The sequence below is a fragment of the Onychomys torridus genome, chromosome 7 (assembly GCF_903995425.1).
Source record: "Onychomys torridus chromosome 7, mOncTor1.1, whole genome shotgun sequence".
Taxonomy (NCBI): Eukaryota; Metazoa; Chordata; class Mammalia; order Rodentia; family Cricetidae; genus Onychomys; species Onychomys torridus.
This window is the reverse complement of record NC_050449.1, coordinates 98,378,455-98,404,222: the sequence shown is the minus strand read 5'-3', so window position 1 is coordinate 98,404,222 and position 25,768 is coordinate 98,378,455. Positions and strand designations below refer to the sequence as shown.

At 40.1% G+C, this 25,768-nt stretch overlaps 1 protein-coding gene across 2 annotated transcripts in view; it reads left to right on the top strand.

Moving 5' to 3' along the window:
• Positions 1-599: 599 nt before the first annotated feature.
• Positions 600-25,768, top strand: part of Atp2c1 (ATPase secretory pathway Ca2+ transporting 1) — a 97,107-nt gene continuing 71,938 nt past the window's right edge. The window contains exons 1-2 of one of the 2 annotated variants that reach the window (XM_036193516.1): positions 600-840; positions 1,243-1,310. In XM_036193516.1, coding sequence (XP_036049409.1) covers positions 1,305-1,310 — 6 coding nt within the window. In that variant the 5' untranslated portion in view covers positions 600-840; positions 1,243-1,304. Of the gene's footprint in view, positions 841-1,124; positions 1,311-25,768 lie in introns of both variants that reach the window. The other variant, XM_036193515.1, reaches the window with a different exon arrangement.

Below are 25,768 nucleotides of genomic sequence, written 5' to 3'. Positions count from 1 at the left end.
CCTCACCAGGGCAGGATTTTGGAAACTGGCTCCATGATGAGTGGCCCTCGCAAGATCAGAGAAGCAGCCGCAGCAGGTGTTTGCAAGGCAGGGTACGACGCGTGTGTGTATGTGTGGGGGGGCGCTGACAGAAACACCAGCTTCTCACTGTGTCGTCCGGGGAGATTGTGACGGCCGCGGGACGGGAGAGACTTCCAGGGCTGTGTCTAGAGTGCCCAGGCGACTCTAGGACAAGGCCATGACTGTGTCTGACCCACTGTCTCCATCCCACGGCCGCCTGGAGAGACTGTGTGGCTGAAGAAGGGGACGGGCATGCTTCCGCCTCTTGCACCCGGTGGGAGTGTAGAAAGCGGGCAGACACCATCCTAAGAGCTCGTGAGGGGCCGCGAGCCCTGAGCGCTCTCCTGCAAAGCCTCTCCATCCCCGGACAACGTCCATGACGGCCCGCAGGTTTGGGCTCACTGCACTTCCGCTCACCCGCGCAGAGAGCCGGAGTGCGCCTGCGCGCGCGCCTCTCCCGGCGGAAGTGGTAGCGACAAAGCTCGGTGGGCGGCGGGCCGGGTAGTGCAGGGCGCGCCGTGCGGGCGGGCGGGCTGCGGGCGGCGGGCGGCGGGGAGGGGCGGAGCGCAGGAGGCGGAGGCAGGAGCAGAGCTGCTTGGCAGTGCGCCGAGACGCGCGGAGCCGACGGGCCGAGCTTGACGGGCCCCTCGCCGCTCCTCCTCTCTCCCCTCCCCGCCGCTGTCCTGCTCCATCTCCGGTTCTGCCCTGGACGCGCGGCTGCCGCGCCGCCAGCAGCGCCGGTTCGCCCGAGGCGCGTGGGGCGCCCCCGCAGCCCCGCGAGTGAGTCCTCGCAGCCTGGAGAAGGGGGGACGTCTGGGGTGTCGGGGAGGTTTCCGGGTATCCACTCCTGCCCCTATTTCCAGAAACTTCCAGGTCCGGAGGGAAGGGGGCGTCCGGGGGAATGCTGCTTGCCGGTAGGGCGCCTCTCGGGCGCCGCCCCGCTGGTGTGAGGCGCTGGCGCTGCGGGCGGCGCAGGGGGTGGGCTAGGGAGGTGGCGGCTGGGCGGGGGTCGCCCTGCTCCTCTCCCCTCTCGTCAGCTCCGCTTCTCCTGGTTTCTCTTGCAGATGCTGCTGCTAGGGGTGGTGGGAGCAGCCGTGGGACGCGTGGCCGGGAGCGGGGGTGACAGCCTGGGATTCCGGGGTCTTCTCTTCCTTGTCCTCCTCCTCTCCTCTCTATTCCCAGTGTGGCCGTGGCTGACACTAAAGACTTTGTAGCCATCAACCCGAGTGCAGTTTCGATGGAAAATGAAGGTAAAGGCCCCTGGCAGATGGGTTTGCAACGCAGAGTTGAGGGTGTGGTGGTTTGCTTTTTAAGTTGTCTGTCTCTTTCCACCTTTTCATTTTCATGATGATTTTTAATTGATTGTCCCCACAACCCCCTTTGCATGTGAAATGTCTGAGGATTGTTTCCCTAAGGGCATCTAGCTTTTATTTTGGCAACATGGGCATTGAGGGGATTAAGGTTCCTCGGGTGACAGCTTGATTCTGCTTTTCTGGGAAATTATTATTTTCTTTAGTATAGGGACTGGAACGGAAGTTTGCATTTGCGATAGCATCTGTGCACGTCCTTCTAGCTCTTTGAAAGGAATCAGCGGTTGGGAAGTGGAGATGGGAAGAGAAGGCAATGGATCCTATCTCTGTATATTTGCATAGTAAGCTTTGTTCAAGATGTGCGACTGAATGCAATTACACAGAAGATTTTTAAAATAAATTCTAACTTTGGAAAAAAGCACTTTTTTCCCCCTCAAATTCATAGGGAAACAAACAAACAAACCAACCCCAAAACAAACTAACCCTTGAGTTGAATGAAATCTTCCGAGACAGTTTCCCTACTTAAAGTTACTCCCTATTTCAAAACATCTTTAGGAAGCTGAGGGTGGAACCTGTTTGTATTACACATTATATTTGGACACATTCAGTTGTTACATATTACTCAACTACTTTGGCCTCATTAAAATAATGCTTTTTGTATATAGCCCTAATGTTTTAACAATTACTGAATATAGCAATGATGTTTTAAAAATTATTGAATAACTGAATAAATGATTTTTCTTCCCTCTTGAACCAGCCATGTTTATTGTTGGGTGACTTCTGGCTTGTGTGTGATCATCTTTCTCATTTTTTCAACCCTTCTTCTTTTGAGTAGGCTGCAAGATGCTAGAAAAGATACTGGACAAATGATTGCTTTTTTTTTTTTTTCTCCCTTGAATCTTTTGGTTTTAAAATCTTTGTCTGGTACACAGGAGCTGCAGCTAAGCTGACGTGTTTTTCCATTGTTGAGGATGTAAGCTTGATTGGCTAAGTAGGACTTGAAATTTTAAGATAGGTGTTTCTTGTGGATGCGGTAATCCGTTGAGCTATTGGAGAACTGTGGCATGTGTAGGAAAAGTGATGAGAGGCATGGTCTTGCCCACTTTCATTCTAGCTGAGTAATTGGTGGAAGGCATTTTCTGACAGACCGAAGCGTGTAACTGCAGAGGGCTTAATGCTAATTGGGTCTTGAAGAAAGCAGTGTGTGTGTGTGTTTTTTTTTTTTTTTTTCTGGTGGTATGGGAAATTGTTTTTCTAAGCCCCTTTCCTCTTTTATAGATTTAAGAAAGGCAGATTTGTTTTCCCCAGGACAATATTAAATGCATTATGTAGGGGTTTCTATTTAGAAATCTCTGGAAGTGAAATCTCAAAGTTATTGTACATCTGTGAGCTATTTTCAGAGTGTTACCAGATTTAGGAGGGTAGCCTGAAGTGGGTGGATACTTGGCTGTTGGTTTTCTTTCTTGGTGTCTTAGGAATCAGCATGAGTAATGAAGCTGAGATAAAGGAGGTGGTTGTTAGGTAGGAGTGTGTCTGTGTTTTATGGCCACACAAGAATGATGTGGCTTCATAGTAAAAGATTATAATGTCTTAACACTTGAGGGTTTTTCTGCCACATTATTTTTGACCATCAAGAGACTATTTTTGTTGATCTCTTACTATGTTAACATGTTTTTTTTTTCTATTTAAATATTTTTTAGAAAAACTTATAGACAGCCTAATATCTTCAAAAGCAATTGACTGTCTTAAAATAGGTTTGTATTTCTTTTCCTTTTATAGTGTGTACCGTCTTCTGACCTGATTATTAACAGTTCAGAAGTGAGGATCCAAAATAATAAATTCTTGCCCTAATGCAAAACTGTATGGCTTTAGGTAAAACATTTCACCTTGCTGAGTTTCATCTATAAATTGGGATTGAAAATATGCAGCTTGCTGTGTGGCGGTGGCACACACCTTTAATCCCAGCACTCGGGAGGCAGAGCCAGGCAGATCTCTTTGAGTTTGAGGCCAGCCTGGTCTACAGAGTGAGATCCAGGACAGGCACCAACACTACACAGAAACCCTGTTTTGAAAAACCAAAAAAAGAAAAAAAAGAAAAAGAACAAAAAAGAAAAGAAGATATACAGCTCACCAAGTTGAAATGATGAGTGGGAAACACTGCAGATGTTCCTCTTGGGAGAGGGAAATGCTGGAATTGAAGAGCATGGCTTGTAGAACTAGGCTTCTCACCGTGACCACTGCATCTCCACATTATTTGCCTTTGTGCAGATTATTAAAGCTTTTTGTGCTCTGGTTTCTTCATGGATAAAAATAAGGGTAAACAGCCGGGCATCGGTGGGGCACGCCTTTAATCCCAGCACTTGGGAGGCAGAGGCAGGTGGATCTTTGTGAGTTTGAGGCCAGCCTGGGTTACCACGTGAGTTCCAGGAAAGGTGCAAAGCTACACAGAGAAACCCTGCCTCGAAAAAAAAAAAGAGTTGTTGTAGGTGCTCACAACAGCATCTGGCACACACTAGATACTCAATAAGTGTTCATTGTAAATAGTCTAGTTCACTGTTTGATGCATACATACTATTCCTACCACCTGGCATTAATGTCATGACAGTTCATTGTTGGAACTGGGAGTAGTAGTGGCCAAAATGCTCAGAGTGACCTTAGTAGTTCAGTGTGGGGTGGGTTTAAGGAATTTTCTGTAGTAGGAGGGAGATAAGGTTCCCCCGACCCCCAAATCTGACACTGTGCTTCTGAGCTTTCTGAGCTTTCTCAGCTTCTAAGTTTAATCGTCTGTGAATGAGCTATTGGCGTCTTGGAGGAGTATAGTAAGTGAAGCCAGAGGACAGGTTGACACAGCTTTAATGAGTGATTATGGCTTGCTACTCTTGTCTAGACAGTTTCCAGTAGGTGGGCAGATAAGCTGCACTGTGAGGTGTGAACTGTGTAGGGTTATCCGATAGTGGCTCTCCAGAGCATTGGCTGGAAAGGATTCTTAGCAGTATGTTTACAGTGGCTAAGTCCTGGGAGGAAATGGCTTTATCCATTTACTTTAAACTTCAAGTGTGGAGGTGTTTTCTTTGGCACTAGATTTTGATTCTTCTAGACATTTTTTCCCAGGGCCCACTTAAAGTTTGTCAGGAAAGCTTGACCTATTTTTAGCCATAGTCTCCTGGATGCTGCATGAATACTTCTTACTGTTCAGTAGCAGCATTTGAAGCCTTAATTTATTTCCTGGAATTCAAGGATTAGTCCTAGACCAGTTGTTGGGATTTTTGTCCAAATCCCTTGAAACTCCTTTTAGCGTGCTTATTACAAGCTAACTATCACTTAGTAATCTGAGATGGACATATATACAGCTTTTTTATTTAAAAGTTGTTGATAGTTTAAAGGAGGGTTTATTAGAGAATACATTTCTAGCTAGAGGGTTTTGGGGATAATTTTTTTTCCCTTCCTGTTAACTGCTTTAGTCTTTGTAACAAATTTGGCCTTTTCTAAAGAGCTGGCTGTTTAATGTCAATAATACTGTTTAAATGTGTCTTTCACTCTTGAATAAAAATGTAATAATCTTCAGGATTTCAGGAAGTGCTACATCTAGCTAGAAAACAACTCCGTATCTTTTGATGTTGTTTGTATTTATACTTTTTAAAGTAGTTTATCACTGAATTTCAAATGGTTGTCTTTAAATGTCTCAAGAAAGTACTTTGTTAGGATAGCTGAAGGGACTTTAGGATGGAAAGAACAGAAGGGCAATAAACCACTTTAGTTTTATTTCAATTTATAAAAGTATCTTAAGTCTTTAGGTGTGAAAAATGTTTATTTTATTTGCAGTATTGTCTCTAAGATATTCTTACTTTTTACTTGAAAAAGTCCTGAAACCAAGTGTGTCTAAAAGTATTTTTTAAAGAGCAGAGACTATTGCAGAGTTTGTAAGCTATTAGACTCAATAGCCTTTAGGACTTTTTTTGACGTGTGCGTGCGTGCGTGCGTGCGTGCGTGCATGCATGCATGCATATGTATTGTGTACATGGGCTACAGCACGTGTGTGCAGGTTAGAGGACAACTTGGGAGTTGGTTATCTCATGTAGATTCTATAGGTTAAATTTAGGTTGTCAGGCTTGTTGGCAAGTGTCTTTACCCACTGAGCTATCTCAACAGACTAGCAATAGCCTTGGATAGTTGAATCTTAAATACTTAATTTATCTTAGGATTCATGTGTGTTCTCACGCTTGTGAAATAGGTACTCTGTGAACTAAAACATCTCCTGAGCTCTGTTTTGTCTTACTATTCTGACCATTTAATGTCAACGGAATCTAGCTCTGTTAATTGAAACATTATGAAACAAAATAGTTGTCTGGAGGACACACTCGTGAAACCCAAAGCTGGTACTCTTTGGAGATCTTACTTAACCAGAATGTTTACAAGGGTGAATTTTGTTTTAAAGGTGGCAGGAATACCTTATCTTGCTGCTAAAGTAAGTTAGGGTGATTTTAAATTGCACCTTTGTTACAGGTAATATCTTAAAGATAGCTTATGATTAGTTCAAGAGAGTTGTGAATTTCCCTTGTTAAAAGATAGTCTTTTATAATAATTTCAGGAGTCATGGTGACAAGGCTCTTTCTGCTTTTCCTGAGGACAAATGTTGGTAAAAGGAAGTAAAACTGGTTAGTGAGCTCTCAGGCTAATGCCATAATTTCACACAAGAAATAATTTCTCCAACATTTTAGGCTAAGTTGATAACATTTCTTTATAGATTTTAATGGCTGGGGTTTATATTCACTAATTTATATGCATTTGTTAATGTATCCTTTGTCTTCTGGCTTTAAGTTGCTGTTGACAAGAGCATAAATTTTAGTATATAAGTAATTACTCAGATGGTGTTGAATTAGGTTCCTTGGGCTAAACTTGTGATGCATTTAGAAAAATCTGGAAATGTGAAAAGGTTAGTAGGTTTGGACAGTGATCTGAGCAGGGGTCAGGAACATTATCTCAGGGTAGCTGTAACTGGAGTCTGATTGGTCTCTGCTTGCTTTCTTTTTCTGCTACAGGTGTTAGAGAATTTAGGAGTTGGATTTATGTACTGTACCTGTTAATTATAACTGCTTAAGTAAAGCCTTTTGGCTTTGACATGTGGTGGTCACTTTGTAAATGTGCTGACTTTAAGTTGTGTGTCCCTGTTCCTAGGATTCATGAAGTTAATCGAACATGACGGATCTAGAGTGACTTGGTGGCATCCTTGTCAAAAAGTATTTGTATTTACTGGAGTAGAATTAGGCTGCTATAGATGTTATGCTGTTTCATGTTTAGTCCTTTACAGAAAAACAGTAACAGCTGAAGTTAACATTGAAAGGTTTTGAACATTGCCTGGGGTGTCTTCAGCAGCTCATTGCCTTTGGGCTGGGCTGGTCAGATCCCCAGCAGTCGGCAACCAGGAAGGATAACGCTTTCCTAAGGAACACTGCAGTATGTTTTAGGGCAAAGTTAACTTAAAATGTGTTCTGTATTTCCTCTCATCCTATCACCTTTCACCTACAGCTCCTAAAACTTGGCTTTTGATATTGTCATTTCATTCATATATGTTAGGATGGACCCCTCCCACCCTTCCTCCCTTCCTCCTTGTGTACAGTGGCTCCAGTAGTCTTTGCTTGGCTGTGTTAGTGCTTCCTTAGTAGATGATTTGCTTTTCTTCATCTGAGTTTCTGCGTAGGTGGGCGTAGAAATATTTGTCTCAGGCTTTCTTTGGGAGTCAGACCTTGTTCTATGGAGTGTCATTGCTACATTTCCTCAGAGGAGGCAAAGCCTCTCGTGCCGTGAGTGCCAGAAATAGCATGTGGTACATTTTGTAAAGGCGTGTAAACTAATCTGTTCTATGTCTTTTTCTTAATGCTGTGAGGGCTGCTATTACCCAGAGTTGATACCTGGCTTGTGAAACTAGAAACTAGTACCTGTGATCCTGTGTGAACTCCAGCTTCCTTTCCACCCCAGAAAAAGATGTGATTATTGCTGACTTTTTTTTTTTTTTTAAATGTGTATGGAGAGAGGTTTTAAATCAGTTCCATTAGAAGACCAAGGCACAAAGTGTATTCTTTTGGTAGACACCGTCAGGTTGTCTCTTACTGTGTTCGAGCAGGGTCTAGCACATATGTATTGTTGATTGAATGAAAAAGTTGGCTTTCACCCTGGTTCTTTCATCTGGGGTGATTTCACACTCCAGAGACCATTTGGCTATGTCTAGAGACATTAGTGGTAGTCAGAGCTGCAGCAGTGTGCTGTCATCCGGTGAGTGGACACCAAGGATGTTGACGAACATGTACTATACACAAGTTAGCATCTCCCTCATCCCTCTTCCTTCCAGACATTGTTTAGCCACAAAGGTTGGGACCTGTTGAGAAACACTTTTCTAACCAAAGGCAAGAAAATCACTTCTGAGCCTTGGTGTCCTCCTTTGTAAAGTGGTGGTGACTACTCTTAGATTGGTCAGAGTTTATAGGGTCACATGTGCACAGTTGCCTAGCACCCAAACGCTACAAAGCAAACGCAGATTTTCTGTAACTTAGTAAAGGGAAAGAAGGGAATTTTGGCCATTGATATTTTAGCTTAGAATTCAAAGGCTTTAGTATTTGTCTTGAGTTCAAAGTTGGGTGTCTAGGAAGCCTATAGTAGCTTTTATAGATTAGTGCTTTTCTTTTGGTTTTATCAAGTATGCTGCTGCTTTGGTTTGGGATTTTAGTGTTTTATAACTTAGTAGTAGAGAAAAATACTGAAAGCTAGATTAAATGCCGTAGCTTCTGCTTACTGGGCTTAAATTCTTAATTTTATTTTTAGACCGTAAATACATTGCAGGTATTACATTGCAGGTATTACCTGTTGCTTCAGAACTTTTTTTTTTTAGGTCAAGATTGAAGTATTAGAAATTGTGTGTGTGTGTGTGTGTGTGTGTGTGTGTGTGTGCGTGCGTGCATATGCACATGAGCTTATGTGGGCTAGAAATTCAGGTTGGATGTCTTCTTGCTTTCCACTGAATTTTTGAGAAAGGGTCTTTCACTGAACCTGAACTTGCCATTTCTGTCTGTGAGTGAGCCCCTGGGATCTACTTGTCTGCCATAGCTCCAGCGCTAGGATTATAGAAGTGCTCAGCCACACCTGGCTTTTTTTACATGGGTGCTGGGGATGCTACTGTAGCAGGGACTTAACCCCTGAGCCATTTTCCCAGCTCCCTCTGAACTATTTCTTTGTGAATATGCCAGACTGCCAGGCTTTGTAATACTCTCTCCCTTTTACCCATTCACAAAAATTCCAGTTGACACCTCTTTGAGGTCAGAAGTTACTGTGCATTTAATATAAGCAAAAACACTTTCCTTCAACTAAAACTGTGGTGCTCAGAGTTGATTACTTTTGATGATAATCAGTTATATCTGCTGGTAAACTACTTTTAAGGACTTAGTAGCTCCTCATTGCACCTGTAACTACACACTTGGCCAGCAAGCGGAAGGGTATCACAATGATGGCTGGTTTCATAAGGGTTTGGTTTGCAATTGCCTGCAAAGTGAAGGTCACCAGTTAATTGCTTAATGAGGTGAGTATTGTATAGAAATATTGCAAGAGAATACGATGGGACTCTTGACATTTGTTGCTGCAGTTGATGAGAGAGTGGCTCCAGAGGCTGCAGGTGCTGAATGTGGGGTGGTAAAAATAAGTCACAGATTTGAAAAAGCATGGATAGCATGACAAACCTCTTCTCTCGGCCAGATATCTTAGTAATTTGTATAAGCTGGTATTAATGATGGATGTCCATCTTGAAACTTGATTAAAAAAACAACAGTCCTAGGTTCTTTTCGTAGAGCAGTATAATACAAGTTTGATTATCTATTGGATATAAATCTAATTGTCAAGAACTTTTCTAAAATTGCTTAAACTTTCTGTGTTTTGTTAACATTAGACTTACACACATGGTACAGTACTAGTCTAAAGAGTTCCCAGGTGTCTGCTTCCTAAATTCTCCATGGTTGCACTGGATACGATCGTGGTGTAATTATCAAAACTAGGAAACTCACAATTATAAACTGTCCTTTCTAGCCCAGTTCAGGACCCGTCGTCCCTTTTAGTTGTCATTGTTCTTGTCTCCTTTCATCTGTCATGTTTCAGATCTTTTTCTTTCTCATTGTATGTGAGCTGGACACCTGAAGAGTGACGGTCAGTTGTTTTTGTCTCTTGATTTTGAGTTCATTGGAAGATTGATTACTCATGAGTAGTAGTATGTCTTATGACAGTAAAGTTACGGTGATCACTTCATTAAGATAGTGTGTGCTGGGGGCTGGAGAGATGGCTCGGGTTAAGAGTGCTGACTCTTCTTCCAGAGGACCCTAGTTCAATCCCCAGCACCCACCTGGCAGCTCATACCTGTCTGTAACTCCAGTTTCAGGGGACCCCGACACCCATGGCAAAAACACAAATGCACATAAAAATAAAATAAAATATATTAAAAAAAGAAAGTGTCTGCTATTTTCCATTGAAAGTCAGTTTTCTCTTTGCAGTTCATAATACATATTATTTTACCTTTGTGAGAGAGTAGTTAATAGTCTCTTTGTCAGGAGCATTTTCTCCAGTGCAGCATCTGCCAGCCCTTTGTGCTTCCCTTCATTGTCTTAGGCGAATTCTCCCATCTGTACTGTTTCTTGGAGATAAGAGTTACTTCTGTGATATTTGTTTAATGACTTCCAGTTTTCTCATTCTTGTGGCTCTTTTTAAAAAAGACTTTTATATGTATGTGTGCATGTATTTTATGTATATACCTGCTTGGTCTGCATGTACAGAAAGAGGACATTGGATCTATGAGACTACAGTTATGGATGGTTGTGAGCCACCATGTGGAATACAGTGTTTTTGATCAAATTATTCCTGTGTCTGTCCTATAATATATTCTATTTTGACAGCACTAGTGTACTTTCTGGTGCCTCATGATGTTGGAGGTGCATCTTGGCTCTTTTGTTGTTTGTTTGAACCAACTATGAAATCATACCATTTTCCTAAAGATCTGGGAGCATATGGAGAACAGTGTCTAGAAACTAACATGTGGGTGTCGGGTGAGCTCCGTCAGTGGTCCTGAGGTTTTGTTGTCCCATACAGTAACATGTATGTCTACATGTTTTTATTTCCTTATCTGTCACTTGTGCTGTACGTGAATTCTGTGAGTGAGTACTGTTGATTGTTTCAGTTGGTGGAACCAGAGTTTACTCTAGTCTGATATTTGTCGAAGCCTCTCATTCCTACTATATCCTGTGCTGCTTGGGCCTGGAATCCTGCGTAGGGACAGTGAGGGGATGAGGAAAGGACAGACACACAGACATACAGACAGGAAAGCTGGGGTCAGGTGGGCTGTGTATGCCCTTATGGAGCCTCTCCAATTCTGCAGCATCCCGGAACCTCAGCATTAATTATGTACAGTGCTGAGGGGCGTGGTGTGGTGCATTAACTGGTATCCATAGGTGAGCAGTATGAGGATGTAAACATCTGGGAGGAGGAATCTGTGCTTGCTGGTGTTTGCATTCCCTGCCAACATTTGCACGTGGCCTGAGCCTGACCTGGGGTGTGTGTGGGGTGTCTTTGCCAATTTCCCATGTGTCTGAGGCATCTGGATTTGGCCATTCTCATATCAACAATACATGTTCACCCAGGATTTCATTCACTCTTCATTCATTCATTCAAGACTTCCTCTGCTTCCCACACTTTCCTTTTTATGTCTTTTCAACTCTCATCCACAGTAATTGATTGATTTGTTCAGTCCTAATTCACAACCATTTCCTCATAAGAAATACATTAAAAATGATCTTAGTATGTATGTGTGAATATTTGTGCATGCCATGTTATATATGTGAAAGCTAGATGACAACTTTGGGGAGTTTGTTCTCTTATCTTTATGTGGGTGCTGGAGATTTAACTCAGGCCACCAGGCTTGTGTGGCAAGTACCTTTATCTGTTGAGCTATCTCCCTAGTCCAGGAAATAAATTTTAAAGTAGAACACACTACTTTTCATTAGCTTTATAGTACGTCGGCAAATTCTCCTTTCCAAAGATCCTTGGCTTGGTTTTTTCCCTGCCTACTTGGGTTTCCTTCCATGTGCAATGCAGATTAGGTTCAACTTCATACAGTTGTATTCTGTTTTAGCCTCCTTCCACATCTTGTTTGATTTTAATTCTTTTAAAATCTATTTGAAGTAAATGGTGACCACATTTCTCTCCTATTTATTTATAGTAGAGAGCTGCTTGTAAGAAGACTCGATTTGCTTACAGTTGGGCAGAGCTGCACTTGTGTGCCCGGTAGCAGTTGGCGTACAAGGAGCCTTCATTCCCCTGGGCTGGCTTGCTTGGTTCCCTAGCTACAGCTCTGTGTCTCCATCTTCCTTCCACATTGGGGAATTTGTACCAGCTAGAGTTCCATGACTGTCAGTGTTTGATGTTGCTTCCCAGGTGAATCTTCTTTGCTCTGGATGTTCTAGAACCAGAGTCACTTGGCTGAGTGTTTATTCTCTGTTGCTGTAGTAAATCATGATTTCTTTCTTAAAACTTGACCTTTACTTTTTAAAGAAGGTATAATCCATATGCCAGAGAATTCCATTTTGAAGTGTAACTCAGTGTGCTTCAGCACACTTGCAGCAGCATCCATAGTCTGATTGCAGAGCCTTTGCATTACCTCCCCAAAGAACTCTTTACCCTCTTAGCATTCACTTCCTGATCTTTCCTTCCCCAGCTCCTAGCAACTACTCATTTAGTTTCTGTGTTTGGATTTTCCTATTCTGTGCATTTTGTATAAATGTAATCAAACAGTTTTTATGTTTGGCTTCTTTCAGTTTATCCATGTTTTGGTATGTGTTAGTACTTTATTTCTATTTGTGGCTGAATAATATTCGAGAGTATGGGTATATCATATTTACTCATTCATCATTTGGTCTGTATTTACTTTGTGACAGTTATAGGTAATGCTGCCATGAATGTTCATGTATATTTTTATGAGTGTGTTTCCTTGCTTTGGGTGCAGGTGTAGTCACTGACCCGCAGGGAATACTGTGTTTAGTTGAGGAACTGCAGGAGTATTTGATCATTTCCAGTCTTCCTGGCAGTGCAGGTGTCAAAATAACTCCTTCACATCCTCTCCTACATTTTCCTCTTTTGTTCTAAAATTGCCACCCTAGGGGGTATGAGGTGGTTGTACATTCTAGTTTTGGTGTGTTTCCCCAATCACTAATGATGCCCAGCATCTTTTCATGTGCTCGTGACCACTTGTGTATCTTTGGAGAAGTTCAGGTCTCTAACCACTTCCTAATTTTTAAAATTTGTTATTTATTTTTTAGTTAAGAGTTCATGAACAAGTTTTTTTCTATCTGCCTATAAATATTCTGGATACTGGATAGAAACATATACTTTAGCTGTACTTATGTAAGAATTAATTGCACAATTATTTATTAGGCCCTTACGGAGGTATGTGTTTTTTTAAGTATTTCTGCTATCTGTGGGCTTTCTTTTTAGTTTCTTGATGTTGTAGTTTTCCTTGCATTTATCATAAGCTTTAAAATTGTGATTATTTATGTTTTTGTTTGTTGTTTGTGCTTTGATTGTAGACAATGATGATTAAATGTGATAAAGATTTATGTTTTATTCTAAGTAGTTTACTCGCTCAGTTTTGAGATAAAAATCCAGCTGTGTTCTTTTGCAGAGAATCTCATTATCCAGTACCATCCATTTAGAAGACTATTTGTTCATTGAGCTGTCTTTGGACCTTCAGTTTTCCATAAGTGAGATTTATCTCCTGGCTTGGGGCTCTGTTCCATTGTCTGTACTGATGCCAGCATCACAGTATTGTGACTACTGTATAGTTTGTAGTACATTCTGAATCTGAAGTATGAGACCAACTTTTCTTTCTTTTTTTTTTTTTCCAGACTGTTTATTCTGCTTTGGTCCCCTTGCATTTCCTGTGTGGGCTTTGGAATCTGCTTGTCTGTTTCTATAAAAGAGTTAGTTGGAGTTTTTATAGATAGGACATTGAATTGTCCTTTATTGAGATTTCAGTATTCTTACATAGGCAGAAAAATAAAGCTTTTAAAAAGGGATTTTGTTTATTTTTGTTTTATGTGTATGTTGGAGTGCCTGCATAGATGTCTGTGTACCCATGAGTGCCTGGTTCCCTAGGAGGCCAGAAGAAGGTGTCAGATTCCCTGGAGCTGGAGTTACAGACAATTGTGAGCCACCTGATGCAAGTGCTGGAAACCAAATCCGGTCTTCTGCAAGAGCAGCCAGTGATCTAAACTGTTGAGCCATCTCTCCAGTCTCACAAGTGAGGGCTTGTAAGAGCTTCTGGGATATTTGCTTAAGACTGTAGTCTAGGTAGTGCGTAAAGAGGCTATGTACGCGCTTACATGCATCCTGTTTTATTCCTCTTTGCTGGTGAATTATCTAGTGTTAAAAAGATGGCTAGCTGACCTTAGAGAGTGTGAAGTTGGAATAGTAAAAACTTAAAAAAAAAGCGTGATGTGAAATCTCAAAATGAATTATATACATACTTAAATAATTTATAGAGAGTTACTTTCCTGCAGAAGACTTTGTTAATCTATAAGGAATAGTAACTTGTAGAGAAAAAGGGCAAAAGACACAAGGAAGTACTTCACAGAAAGAGATTGCAGATGGCCACAAGAGCCCTGAAAAGCTTTTCAGTGTTAGTGGTGAAGAAGACCCATTAGAACAAGTACCAGCTGGATTCTGGCACGCATTTGCAGCTGAGACAGAACCATCTCCAGTTCATTGTCAGCCTGAGCTACATAACAAGGTCCCGTCTGAACCCTTCCCCCCAGTCTACACATTAATAATCGTTTCCTCCTCATCTGATTGGTAGCAGTTAGGAGTGTGGTGGTGCCTGGACCTGGCCAGGTGTCAGGCAGAATAAAAACTACTGAACGTTATGGGAGAGGCGTGGCATAGTTCTTCAGAAGTCAGTTTTGTAGCAACTACCAGAATACCAGACATCAATATTGTCTCTTCCGGGAGTATAACCTGTGCTTGGACAGCATAGCACTGTACTGGGTCCAAGATGAATTCAGTTAAACAGTAATTGTAGTTGTTTGGTTCTGTTTGTAATAACGATAAGAAAGAAATCAAAAGTATTGAAGCATATATACCGAAGTTGGTGGTACTGTATGGAGAGACAGCTTCCCTCTGGGCATAGGTGCATAACACTACCACATTTGTCTCAAACTCATTTTCTTATGCCTTGCCCCCTCCTTTTTTTTTTTTTTTTTTTTTTAAATGAGCAAGTTTTTATTTTTGTAAGAGAAACTATTAAAGTAATATACTATACTTTAGGAATAAGATTTTTTTTCCTTATGCATAATCCCTGCTGGTTTTCAGAGGTAAATGCATTTTTGCTACCTCTATATCTGCAAATGGATTAGAATGAGCATTTACGTGCAAATATTTTATAGCATTTAGGGCCTTTTATTTTGTTCCTAAGCATTGTAAGCATGGGAGAAAAAAATGATTTACTAGATAGATGTGATTATACTAGGGTTTTGTTTCTGTGGTGCTGGGCATCAGTCCAGAGCCGTGTGAATGCTGAACAAGAGCTCTGTCCCTGCGCAGTAGCTGTTCCGACTCTGCCAGATTCAGTTCCTCTATGTAGAACATCTAAGAACTAGCCTGAATGTGAGCCCCATGGAGGCCATGATCTGGAAGTTCGGGCTCTGTGTAGAGGGAGATATTTCATATCATCTCCTCAGAGAGGCCACCCACTCAAGTGCTGGAAACTTGTGTCACCTCGGGCCTTACCGTGGGCTCACAGTGGCAGTGAAATCTTCTGCACTTGGCCAGATCAATCCTAAAATGATTGAGGTTAGAAGGGGCACCTTCCTAGCCCACATGATGTGGCTCTAGTGCCGGCCTAAGGAGTGTCTGGCAACTGTTGGAGTTGGTTGTATTCATTCTGCTTTTACATGTCATGTTTCCTATTAAAGTATTTGATTTTCTGTCATATTCTTTCTTTATAGAAACCTTAGTGGAGTCCAGGTAATGGTCAAGCACTGCCCTTCATAAGTCTCTTTTCCAGGCCAAATATTATAATTCTTCCCATTAATGTTCTTCTTTTTAAAAATTTGTTTCCCTTCAAGTCTTCTTCAAAATGTTTTCCAGAAATGTTAGCATGGTTTGACATGTTTTGGAGTAGGCTCCAGTAATACCCTACAATGCACATAGACTCCTTAAGGCGTGTTTAGATGATTTCAAGTGTTCTGAGCCTGTTACTCCCCTGTTGGAAAGGCAGTCTTTTTGGTGATACGGTATAGGGTTTAGGACTGAAGTCACATTGAAGAGAGACTTTCCCAGCTCTTTTAAGAGCTGGATAAAGTCAGCTCACTTTCATGTTTGTCTGAATTACTATTCTAGAGCCATTCTATCTGGTGCTTAGTAGTTGGTTTTTACATCTGTGTGCAATAAATATGTGCTTACTTTTGCAAAGAGGAAGTGGAAGTGTATTGCTTCTATACATTGGTGCATCCTGATAAGCTCCTTTGAATTTTATTTCCATATTAAAGTCTCATATTGATGTCATCTTGGATAAGTACTGCTTATCTGAGTTGTCAGTAGAGTATTAAACAGTTTGCAGCCTAGTGGAACACCTAGTGTACTGAGTTGTTAGTGCTGTAGGTTCACCTCACCAGAAATTACTTCATCTTTGGCCTTGGACTTCAGTGTGACAGAGTTGATAGAATGTCTTGTTGGCAGACAGTACAATCCTGGAGTCCTTGCATGAGTACCGCTTGTAAGTGATCGCTGTGTACTTTGTATAAATTTCAGAAATCATCCGCTCAGTCTATTAGAGGAATTGCAGTGTGTGCGTGTGTTAGGAAAAAAGAGAAGGTGGGAGGGTGAGACTCCAATTCTGACTTTGCTTTTAGGCGAATTTTGTTTTCAGATTGTAATCAAAGCTAGTCTCACCATACTTAGATGAATTCTGAGTGTGATTTGCCTTTTTGAAGCTTTTGGGTTACCTGATTAGTTTAAATACCATCTGTGGGAGTTAAGAATTATGGGGGAGTCAGATATTGGCTCAGTTCTTCATACTCCTTACTAGTCTTGCTAGTTTCTCTTTATCCTGGGCAAATTCTTCTTTCATGTTTAATTACTCCGGCTGTGAAATAGGAGAAATGGCAATACCGCCTTCAAAGGGTTTTCTTGAGATCGTTTGGAGTAACACAGGTAAGGAACCGTGTCCACACTCAGCTTCCTGTTCACGCCTTTCTGCACTCACTCCTGCTGCTCTTCCTCTTCCGTGTGCACTTTATCACTGGGCTGTGCCCCAGCCAGCCCTGGCCTTTTGTCGTTTTAAATTAAAAAAAAAAAAAAGAGTCAGAATAATAGAACCACTGATATATTATAGGTTCTTTAAGGACTTTTCAAATCATAGCAGACACCTTTGATGCTTTGGGAGGCAGAGTTTGAGGCCATTGTGGTCTGCATAGCTAGTTCCAGGCCAGCTGTGGCTACATAGTGAGGAGACCTTGACTCACCACCCTGCCACCAAAAGAAACAAACAAAACCAACTAAGCAAGCAACCAACCAAAACCAAACTCAGAACCATCATATGCCAGAAAACGCCTATCAGTTTCCTTTGCTTGAGAGGGAAACAGTTGGTTACCAGACAGGTAAAATTCAGGCTAACTGGCCAGTGAGGAGAGAGCTGTTTGTCTTAGCTTTGCTTTTTGTGTAACCTGACTGCAGACTCCTGGTCTGTCTTTTTGACTATAAAAACGTGTGTGGTGTTTTCTTGCCGGCTTTATTATGATTTATTTTTGACCGCCTTTATTCATGTTGAGGACTTGCTTTTCTAGACACAGCTTCTGTTGATGTGCACTGATTGAATTCATTTCTGGGATTGTGCCCTTCAAGTGGCCATGTCAGCCATTGGTTGGCAGAAGCAAAGCACAGTGGTGGAATCTACAAAGACCAAACTTACTGAGTAAAGAGTATTTTCCCCAAACTAATGATCTGAGCATCTTGGAATTTGTTTGTTGGCCTTATGTAAGTCAGACATGGTTTAGTTGGATGACAGATGTTTAACGACAGTTGTATTCCGCCCTGGTAGTTGGGAATGAATACCGAAGTCTGTTTCAGACTCTTGTTTTAAGTGCCCTCCGTGCTGGAAATTGAAATGTAGTCCTTTTATTTTACTCTGATATTTTTATAAAGCTGCTAAAACTTGGGATCAGGAGGTGTAATTTTACTTACATAAATTTTTCTCAAATGTTTTCTTGTGATAGGTTCTATTTTGTTTTCTATTGTGCTAAACACTGACAGAAGCCAGCCTTTGGAGGAAAGGATCTATTTGGCTGACACTTTACACAGTCCATTATTGAGGAAAGGCAGGGCAAGGAACTGAAAACAGGAACCAGGAGGCAGGAACTGAAGCAGAGACCAGGGAGAAGTGTTGTTTACTGGCTTGCTCCTCTTGGCTTGCTCAGCCTGTTTTTTTGACAGGACCACCTGTCCAGGGTTGGCATCTCCAACAGTAGGCTGGGCCCTCCCACATCTTTATCAACAGAATGCCCCACAGGCTTGCCAGTCTTACCTGGGGTGTTTTCCAGAATTGAGTTCTCTTTCCTAAACTACCCTCCATTGTGTCAAGTTGATAAAAACTACCCAGCACATGGTAAGAACACAACATAAGCTGCACCTTATTAACAGATTTTTAACTGTACATTTGTTGATTATCGATACTGTTTTAGTTTTGATTCATTTTGTGAGGCTGAAACTTTATGCTATTTAGTACCCCCCTCCTCCCATCCACCACTCCGTTCATTGAATTCCACTATGTTGAACACCTCTATGTAAATAGAATCCTGCAGTATTTGTCTTTGTGCATCTGTCTTATTTTGCTTATAGTGGTCTTAGGATTTGTGTTCTGATATTTTGCAGTTTCCCTTTTTCAAACTAACACCCCACTGTGTATATACCACATTTTATCTATTAATTTGTTGATAGATATTTAGGTTGTTTCCACACCTGTCCCTATTACATCATGAATAGTGCTGTGAAGAGCACTGGAATACTAATGCATTTGAGATCTTGATTTTAATTCTTTCTAATCAAGACCAAAAAAAAAAAAAAATTGTTTCTGGAGCACTTGACAATTACCTTTGAAGATCAGCCATCCTTTTCCATAGTGGCTGTGCTATCACATCTATGGTGGTTTGATTGAGAATAGCCCTCATAGGCTCATATATTTGAATTATGATTCCCAATTAGAACTGCTTGGGAAGGATTGACAAACGTGGCCTTATTGGAGTAGATGTGTCATGGGGCTGGGCTTTGGTACCAGGTCCAGACTTTGTCTGCCTTGACTTAGGGATCAGATGTGTGCCTTCTTGCCTCCTGCCACACTCCCCATCATGGTGATCATGACTCACCCCTGAAACTATAAGGAAGCCCTCGATTAAATGCTTCATTTTATAAGTTGCCTGGTTAATGGCATGTCTTCACAGCAATAGAACAGTAAGTAAAGCACTATCCTGTAGATGTAATTCTAACAGTCTTATTAAGTAAGAAACACAGAGCCAAATTAAGAGTTAAAAGCACAAGAGGTCAGAGCACTAGCGAATAGCCTTTAGCTTAACAGCTGCTGCCGTCTTTCCCGAGAAAGAGACCTACTCCTGTGTGTTTGTATTTTTGTTGACTTTCTGTTCTGCCTTCTCATTGGTTCTAAACCCAAACACATGACTTCTTTGTCACTGCCTGTCTGTATAGACCTCCAGGTCTCTCTGGTTGGTACTTGCATTAAAGGTGTATGTCACCAAGCTGGCTGTGTCCTTGAACACAGACTCTGCCTGCCATGTGATCATATTAAGGGCCTGTACTACCACCACCTGACTTTTGCTTAATGGCCTAATTAGCTCTGACTCCCAGGCAACTTTATTTATTAACATACAAATAAAATCACATTTCATCACAAATAAAATATCACCATAATACCCTATTAGTTACTTTTGCACAGCTATGCACAGATTCTCAGCATAACTTAAAGGAAGGAAGATGTATTTTGGTTCCTGGCTTCAGAGGGTTCAGTCCATGTCTTTTGCTTCATTTACTATGATGGAGTAATATGTGGCAGAGGAGGCTGTTTACTTTATTGCCAGCAGGAAGCACAGAGAGAGCTAGGATGGAATTAGGGATCAGATACAGTTTTCAGAGGCATGCCCTCAGTGCTCTCTGCCTTCCAACTAGGCTCTATGTCCTAAAGTTTTTAGAACGTTCCTCCAAAACACTAAGAGTTGGGACCAACCATTCAACACATGAACTGTGGCAGACATTTCATATTTAAACTATAAAACCAACAGTGTTCAAGGGCTCACTGACACTTTCGTTGTACTTTTTTATTGTTTTGTAATAATCTTTATAGGTGTGAGATATCTCACTATGGTTTTTAGGCAAAGCCCTAATAATGATATTGAGCATATTCAAGTGCTTATTGCCCATTCATATATATTCTATGGAGAAATATTTGTTTATATGCTTACCTTATTCTCTAATGGAATAACTAGGTTTGATACGTGTTGATTTACTAAGAATTCTTTTTCTGTTTTATAGATTAACCTGTTGCATATCTACAGTTTGCAAACATTTTCTCCTGTATCATAGGCTTTTTCTATCCTAATATTTTTCCTTCTCTGTGCTTACAGATTTTGCTTTTTAGTGTGATGAAGTCCCACTTGCTTATTTTTTGTTACTTTTGTTTTTGATGTTAAGCGCATGAATTGTTAAGACCAATGACACAATTTTCCCTTTGTTTTCTTCTATGAGTTTTACAGTTTCAGATCTTAAGTTTGGGTTGAGATGCCATTTCTGTAATATTTGTATGGTGGAAGATAAGGAATGGATTTATTCTCTTGTACTGCAGATTAGCAGTTTTCCTAACACCCTTCCTACTGTATATTTTTGGGATCCTTGTTGAAGTTCCAATTGTAGTATATGCACAGACTTATTTCTGGGCCCTGTTCTATTTCAATTTATACATTTCTTCTGGGTTATTCAATTTATTAGTGGACAGTTATTGATAGTAGTACTCTGAGTTATTGTATTTGTGTCTACAGGGTTATAATGGCTCTTTTTCATTTCTGACTTTTAGTCTCTTTTTGTTAGTCTAGTAAAGGGTGTGTCAGTCAGTTTGATCTTTTTAAAAAGCCGACTCTTAGTTGATTCCATCCATTCTTGTTTCATTGTTTCTTTTCTAATCTTTGTGCCCAACTTTGGGCTCTCTCCTTGTTCCCCTTCCACTTGTCTTCTTTCCTTTACCCCTTGTCTTCTTCCTCCCCTTCTCCTCCTCTTTTCCTTGTCCTCTTGTTCTTCTTGTTGTTCTGTACACAAAGGCTCTTGTTACCCAGCTGGCCTCAAACTTTCTGTGTACTTAGGGATGACCTTGAATGTAGTTTTCCGTAGGGATGACCTTGAATGTAGTTTTCCGGCTTCACCTTGGGTTTTGTGTACACTGGACAGCAGTTCACCAGCCAAGCTATATTCTCAACTGTTTTTTCTGTTCTTGAAGTATAAAGTAAGGTTATTTGAGACTTTTTTCTTTTAAATGTATTTATTGCCATCAACCTCCCTCTTAATACTACTTTTGCTACATCCCATAAGTTTTGGTACCAGATGGATGAACTCTGCCAGTAGAATGTGTATAGTTGATTTCTTATTGCATTGTTGAAGAAAAAAGTTCAAACTTTAAAGTATACTAGGAAAGACTTTTATTGAAGGGAATATGTAGGCATTTTTGTTACATTTAGAGGTAATACAGCAAATTGAGCTAAATTTTATAAGGGTCAGTGATTCTGCTTTTTTTTGTCTACTGTATTTCATAATAGGCTAAATAATACATTGTGTGTGTATTTGTCAAAGAGAACAAAGAATAGTTCTATATATCAGTGTAGTGAAATTGCCAACATTAATTCCAGGGTTAAAGAGATGGAAGGCTTCAGAAAAAAGATGTTGCCACCATTTTTAAAACTTTGGTTGTGTAACGGACTGGATGTATAGAAAGGAAGATTGGTGGGATTTTAGCAGTAACAGTTTTTACTGTTTTTACCTTTTTTATTTGAAGAAGATGTTTAACATTCTGACTAGCAAGAATTGGCAGATAAGCTGGAATAGAGGAGAAAGATAAAGTTGTAATATGTGGTTATCTTTAATCACCCTAAAGAGAAACTCTTAATTCCTCAGTTCTGTCCTGGTTACTACGAATACGTTTCCTAGTTAACACAAGTGGAATTATACGTGTTTCTTTTGTGTTTGGCTTATTTCAGTTCGTGTAGTATCCTCCCAGAGTTCATTCTTATTATGCTATGTATCAAAGTTTACATCTGTTTTATGAATGGAATGTTGTTATGTGCCACATTGTCTTTATTCACCAATCTGTTTCCACTTTTTGGCTATTAGAGAAATGCTGAAATGGACCTTAGAGCCCAAGTATCTGGGTCTTTTTAACTGTATTGGCTGTATACCTAGAAGCAGAACTACTGGTATATATATGATTATCCTGTTGAGCCTTTTGTTGTTATTTGTTTGTTTTTTGACGCAAAGTGTCATGCTCTGTTGGCTAGGCTGGTCTTGTACTCTAGACATAAATGAATTTGTACAATTTTTTCATCATGTGCTTAATTACTGAATGCCATAAAGTTGATAGAATTATGCTTAATTATTGAGTACCATATAGTTAATAGAATTAGGTATTAGAGTTCTTTCTTAAAATACTGTCATTCTTAAGAATGACTCAAAATATGGAACTCATATAAAAGAAGATTGCTCTATTTTATTAAATAAAAATGAAAATTCCGTGTTGTAAAACAAAAGCAGTAGAGTTGTCAGGAGAAAAGGTCTGCACTAAATTACAGATAAAGAGTAAGACACCTAATATGTAAAGTGCTTTAACAATTGAAAAGCTGATACATGTTCCAAGTACATAAAAGATAATTCCTGTAAAATACTAAAGTCAACTCTGCATGTAAGAGAAATAATTCAGATTCACTCAAAGAAATACAAGTCAAAGTACAAAGAGATTCCAAGTTTTAGCTTTCCGTTAGTCTAGCAGACTACCTCAGTGACAAGGCTACAGGAGAGCAGATGTTGGTAGGAGAGAACTGAGGGCGGTAAGTTGTCCTCGGACCCCAGACATTTGCTGGTATGTGTGTCCCATGTAGAGAATTTGCCCCTATTCAATAGACTCCACAGAGGGCATTCACCCTTCGTCTTTTGTCTTCCATCCAGGAAATTTCTTGAATTCAGACCTTCAAAATAAAATGCATGTTTTATGGTTCCTAGTTTCAGTTGTTGATAAAACTATGGTTATTTAAAAAACTTGAAGTAGTAAGAATAAGGGAGCTTTCTGAATAGTTGAGTGATGCTGGATATATACTATTAAGTAAAAAGAAGGTACTTATGTTCAGTGTTACCCTTAATCAAAGAGGAAGAAATTCATGTACCTTATCTGTGCAGAAGGAAACAGAGAAAGGATGTGTTAGAAACAGATTGGTAGAGTTGGAAAGAATGGAGGTGGGGGTACAACATTTCTGTTTTTGAGTAGTTTTTACACTTAGAAGTAAGTTATGTTTTCATATATTCAAGATTAACAAAGATGGTGTGTGTGTGTGTGTGTGTGTGTGTGTGTGTATGTGTGTGTGTAAAATAAAATTCTTAATACTCTATAGCAGTGCCCTAGAATCTATAACATCTCTGAATATTACTTTTCAATAAAAGGAGCCAAAGCTTGCTTGAGAAATGCTTAAGTTCAGTGCTGTGGCTAAGAAAATACAAAGGTAATCTTGGAACATCTTGTGCTGGAAAATAAGGAAGTTCTCAAAAATTGGTGAGCACAGGTCAAAGGGACTTATAAGCCAGTCTATTCACTGTTTCCTGTGGGCCACCATTGGGACATTTTGAGCAATAGAATGATTGTGTGATATATTATAATCCATAGAATAATAGGAGGTTCATGACATAAAATGGGGCTATATGTGTGTTTAAAGCCACACACAGAAATAGGAAAGAAACCTGAGGAGTTCATGTTAATTTGTATAAACAGAACAATTTATAATAGTACTACTGGAAATAAGTATCTATTGACCAAAGTATGATAAAATACCTGATATTTTACATAGTTTCAGAGTAACTAAGTACATGAGATGTATTAATTATACATCCCCTTATTCGATAGCCAAAAAACCCAACCTCCCAGGTACTGTTAACAGGACAATCACATTGTGTTAGTATGCCTGAGCTGCTGTGTGCTTAAACAAAAATTACTTTCCTACAGATTTAAGGCTAGAAGTCCAAAGTTACATGGTTACAGCACTGGCCTCTGGTGAGATCTCTCTTTCTTGCTTTGCCTTCCATGGCTTTGTGTTCTATGTGCTCATACTTCTGATTTCTCTTTTTGTAGAGCCACCATCATCTCTGTAACATCCCCGTTTCTAACACAGTGACATTGAAGTTCTGTCAATAGTCACATTGGAAATTAAGGTTTCAACATAGGGATTCTGGAGGGGCAGAGGGACACAGTCTATTCCAGAGAAAGCTGTAAGTGGACGTTTTTTGTCCCAGCTGCCTATGTGCAAATACCTGGTAGCTGCTTCCCAAATTACCACACAGAGGCTTATATTAATTATAAATGTTCGGCCAATAGCTCAGGCTTATTATTAACTAGCTCATAACTTAACCCATTTCTATTAATCTGTGTGTTGCCCCGAGGTTCGTGACCTTTACCTCTATCCCATTTTGTATGTCTCGTTTTCCATCTGGCTGGCATCTCTCTGACCCCGCCCTTCTTCCCTCCAGCATTTTCAGTTTGGTTTTCCTGCCTAGCCTTACTTTGCCTTTCTATAGGCCAATCAACTTCTTTCTTAACCAATGACAGTAATACATATTCACAACATACAGAAAGATTATCTAACAGCATTTTTTCCTTTTTGTCTAATTAAAAAGGAAGGTTTTAACTTTAACACAGTAAGATTATATACAATAAAAATAGTTACTAGGAATTATAGTTACAATATCCAGTCTATTTGTATTTGGCAAAATTAGAGAAAATACTTTGTTATCTATCTTATCTTGATGAGTTTAAAGTTTTATATCTAATTTACCTTTGATCATAACTAAGAAAAATTATAACTATGACTATCTAGTCTTTAACTCTGTCAAAGATCTCAGAAAGATGAACTGTTACCTAATGACAGGGACATCTTGCTGCCTGGCAGTCACTCAAAGTTCCCCTGTAATATTGGGACATTCAACTCTGGACTACAGGCCTAATATATCCAACAGACTTTTCTCTGAAGCAGGAATTTTGAATGACTGTCCTACCTTGTCTTGGCAAAGTTTAGCAGTCACCTTCCTTGTGTCCTGTTCATCCAGTTTGGACAACATTTGTCAGCAATTGAGACAAGGGCAGTTTCTTTGCCCACATGGCTAGCTTTTACCATAAAGAAAACAAACTCCATATGGAGTTTCTTTGATGCCGAACATCTTTTCTGAAGTAGATTGGTGCTGCCAGGAGCAGATGAGTCTCACTATCAAGAAAAGCCTTAGATAAATATATTAAATGCCATATTATGTAGGTCTTTGAAGTGTTTGAAGACCATCTATCTAAATATATCTTTGTATGACATTGAAAACATACCTAACATGACTATAAGTTTGACTATTATAGATGACTATAATCTGTATTTCTTAATTATACATTATGTTTTAAAATGAGCTACATAGCACAATATCCTTAACAAGAGTAGAAATATACATCCAGTATAACAAAATTAACTTTAAATTGTATCAATAAACCAAAATCTATACCAATGTAAAATATGTAAGATTAATAGTTGTGTTTTGGATTAAAGTAGATTTAATAATCTGCCCTTTTATTCTGTCATTTCTATATCCCCCCTTTTTTCTTTTCAGAACAAGATGCCTGAATCTGATCTCCTTTGTTTAGCTTTTTTCCTGACCATTATTTATTCATTATTTATTTTTGGGAATGTGAACATAGTTCTCTAGACTACTTTCTGCTGATTGAGGGCACTGTTAATCTTTGGGGGACTCTGAGAAAATTTAGGATTATGGTCAATTCCTGGAGAATTCTGTTAGGCTGGATCATCTCAGCCAGCAACCTTGAAGCTTTTCTGGATGCAGAACTCAGAGGAAACTGCAGCAGAGGCACTCTGAGACATTAGATCATCTGGCCAATTCCTCCCATTGGAGATTTTTCAGGGGTCTTCCTTGATCAAATCTGATTTTTCTTAACACAGAATGAATCCACAGCCTCTCATTTCCTGTGGAAATAAAAAGCAGAACCTCTTTCCCAAAGTAACATATCTTTTGACTTAAATTTTGAA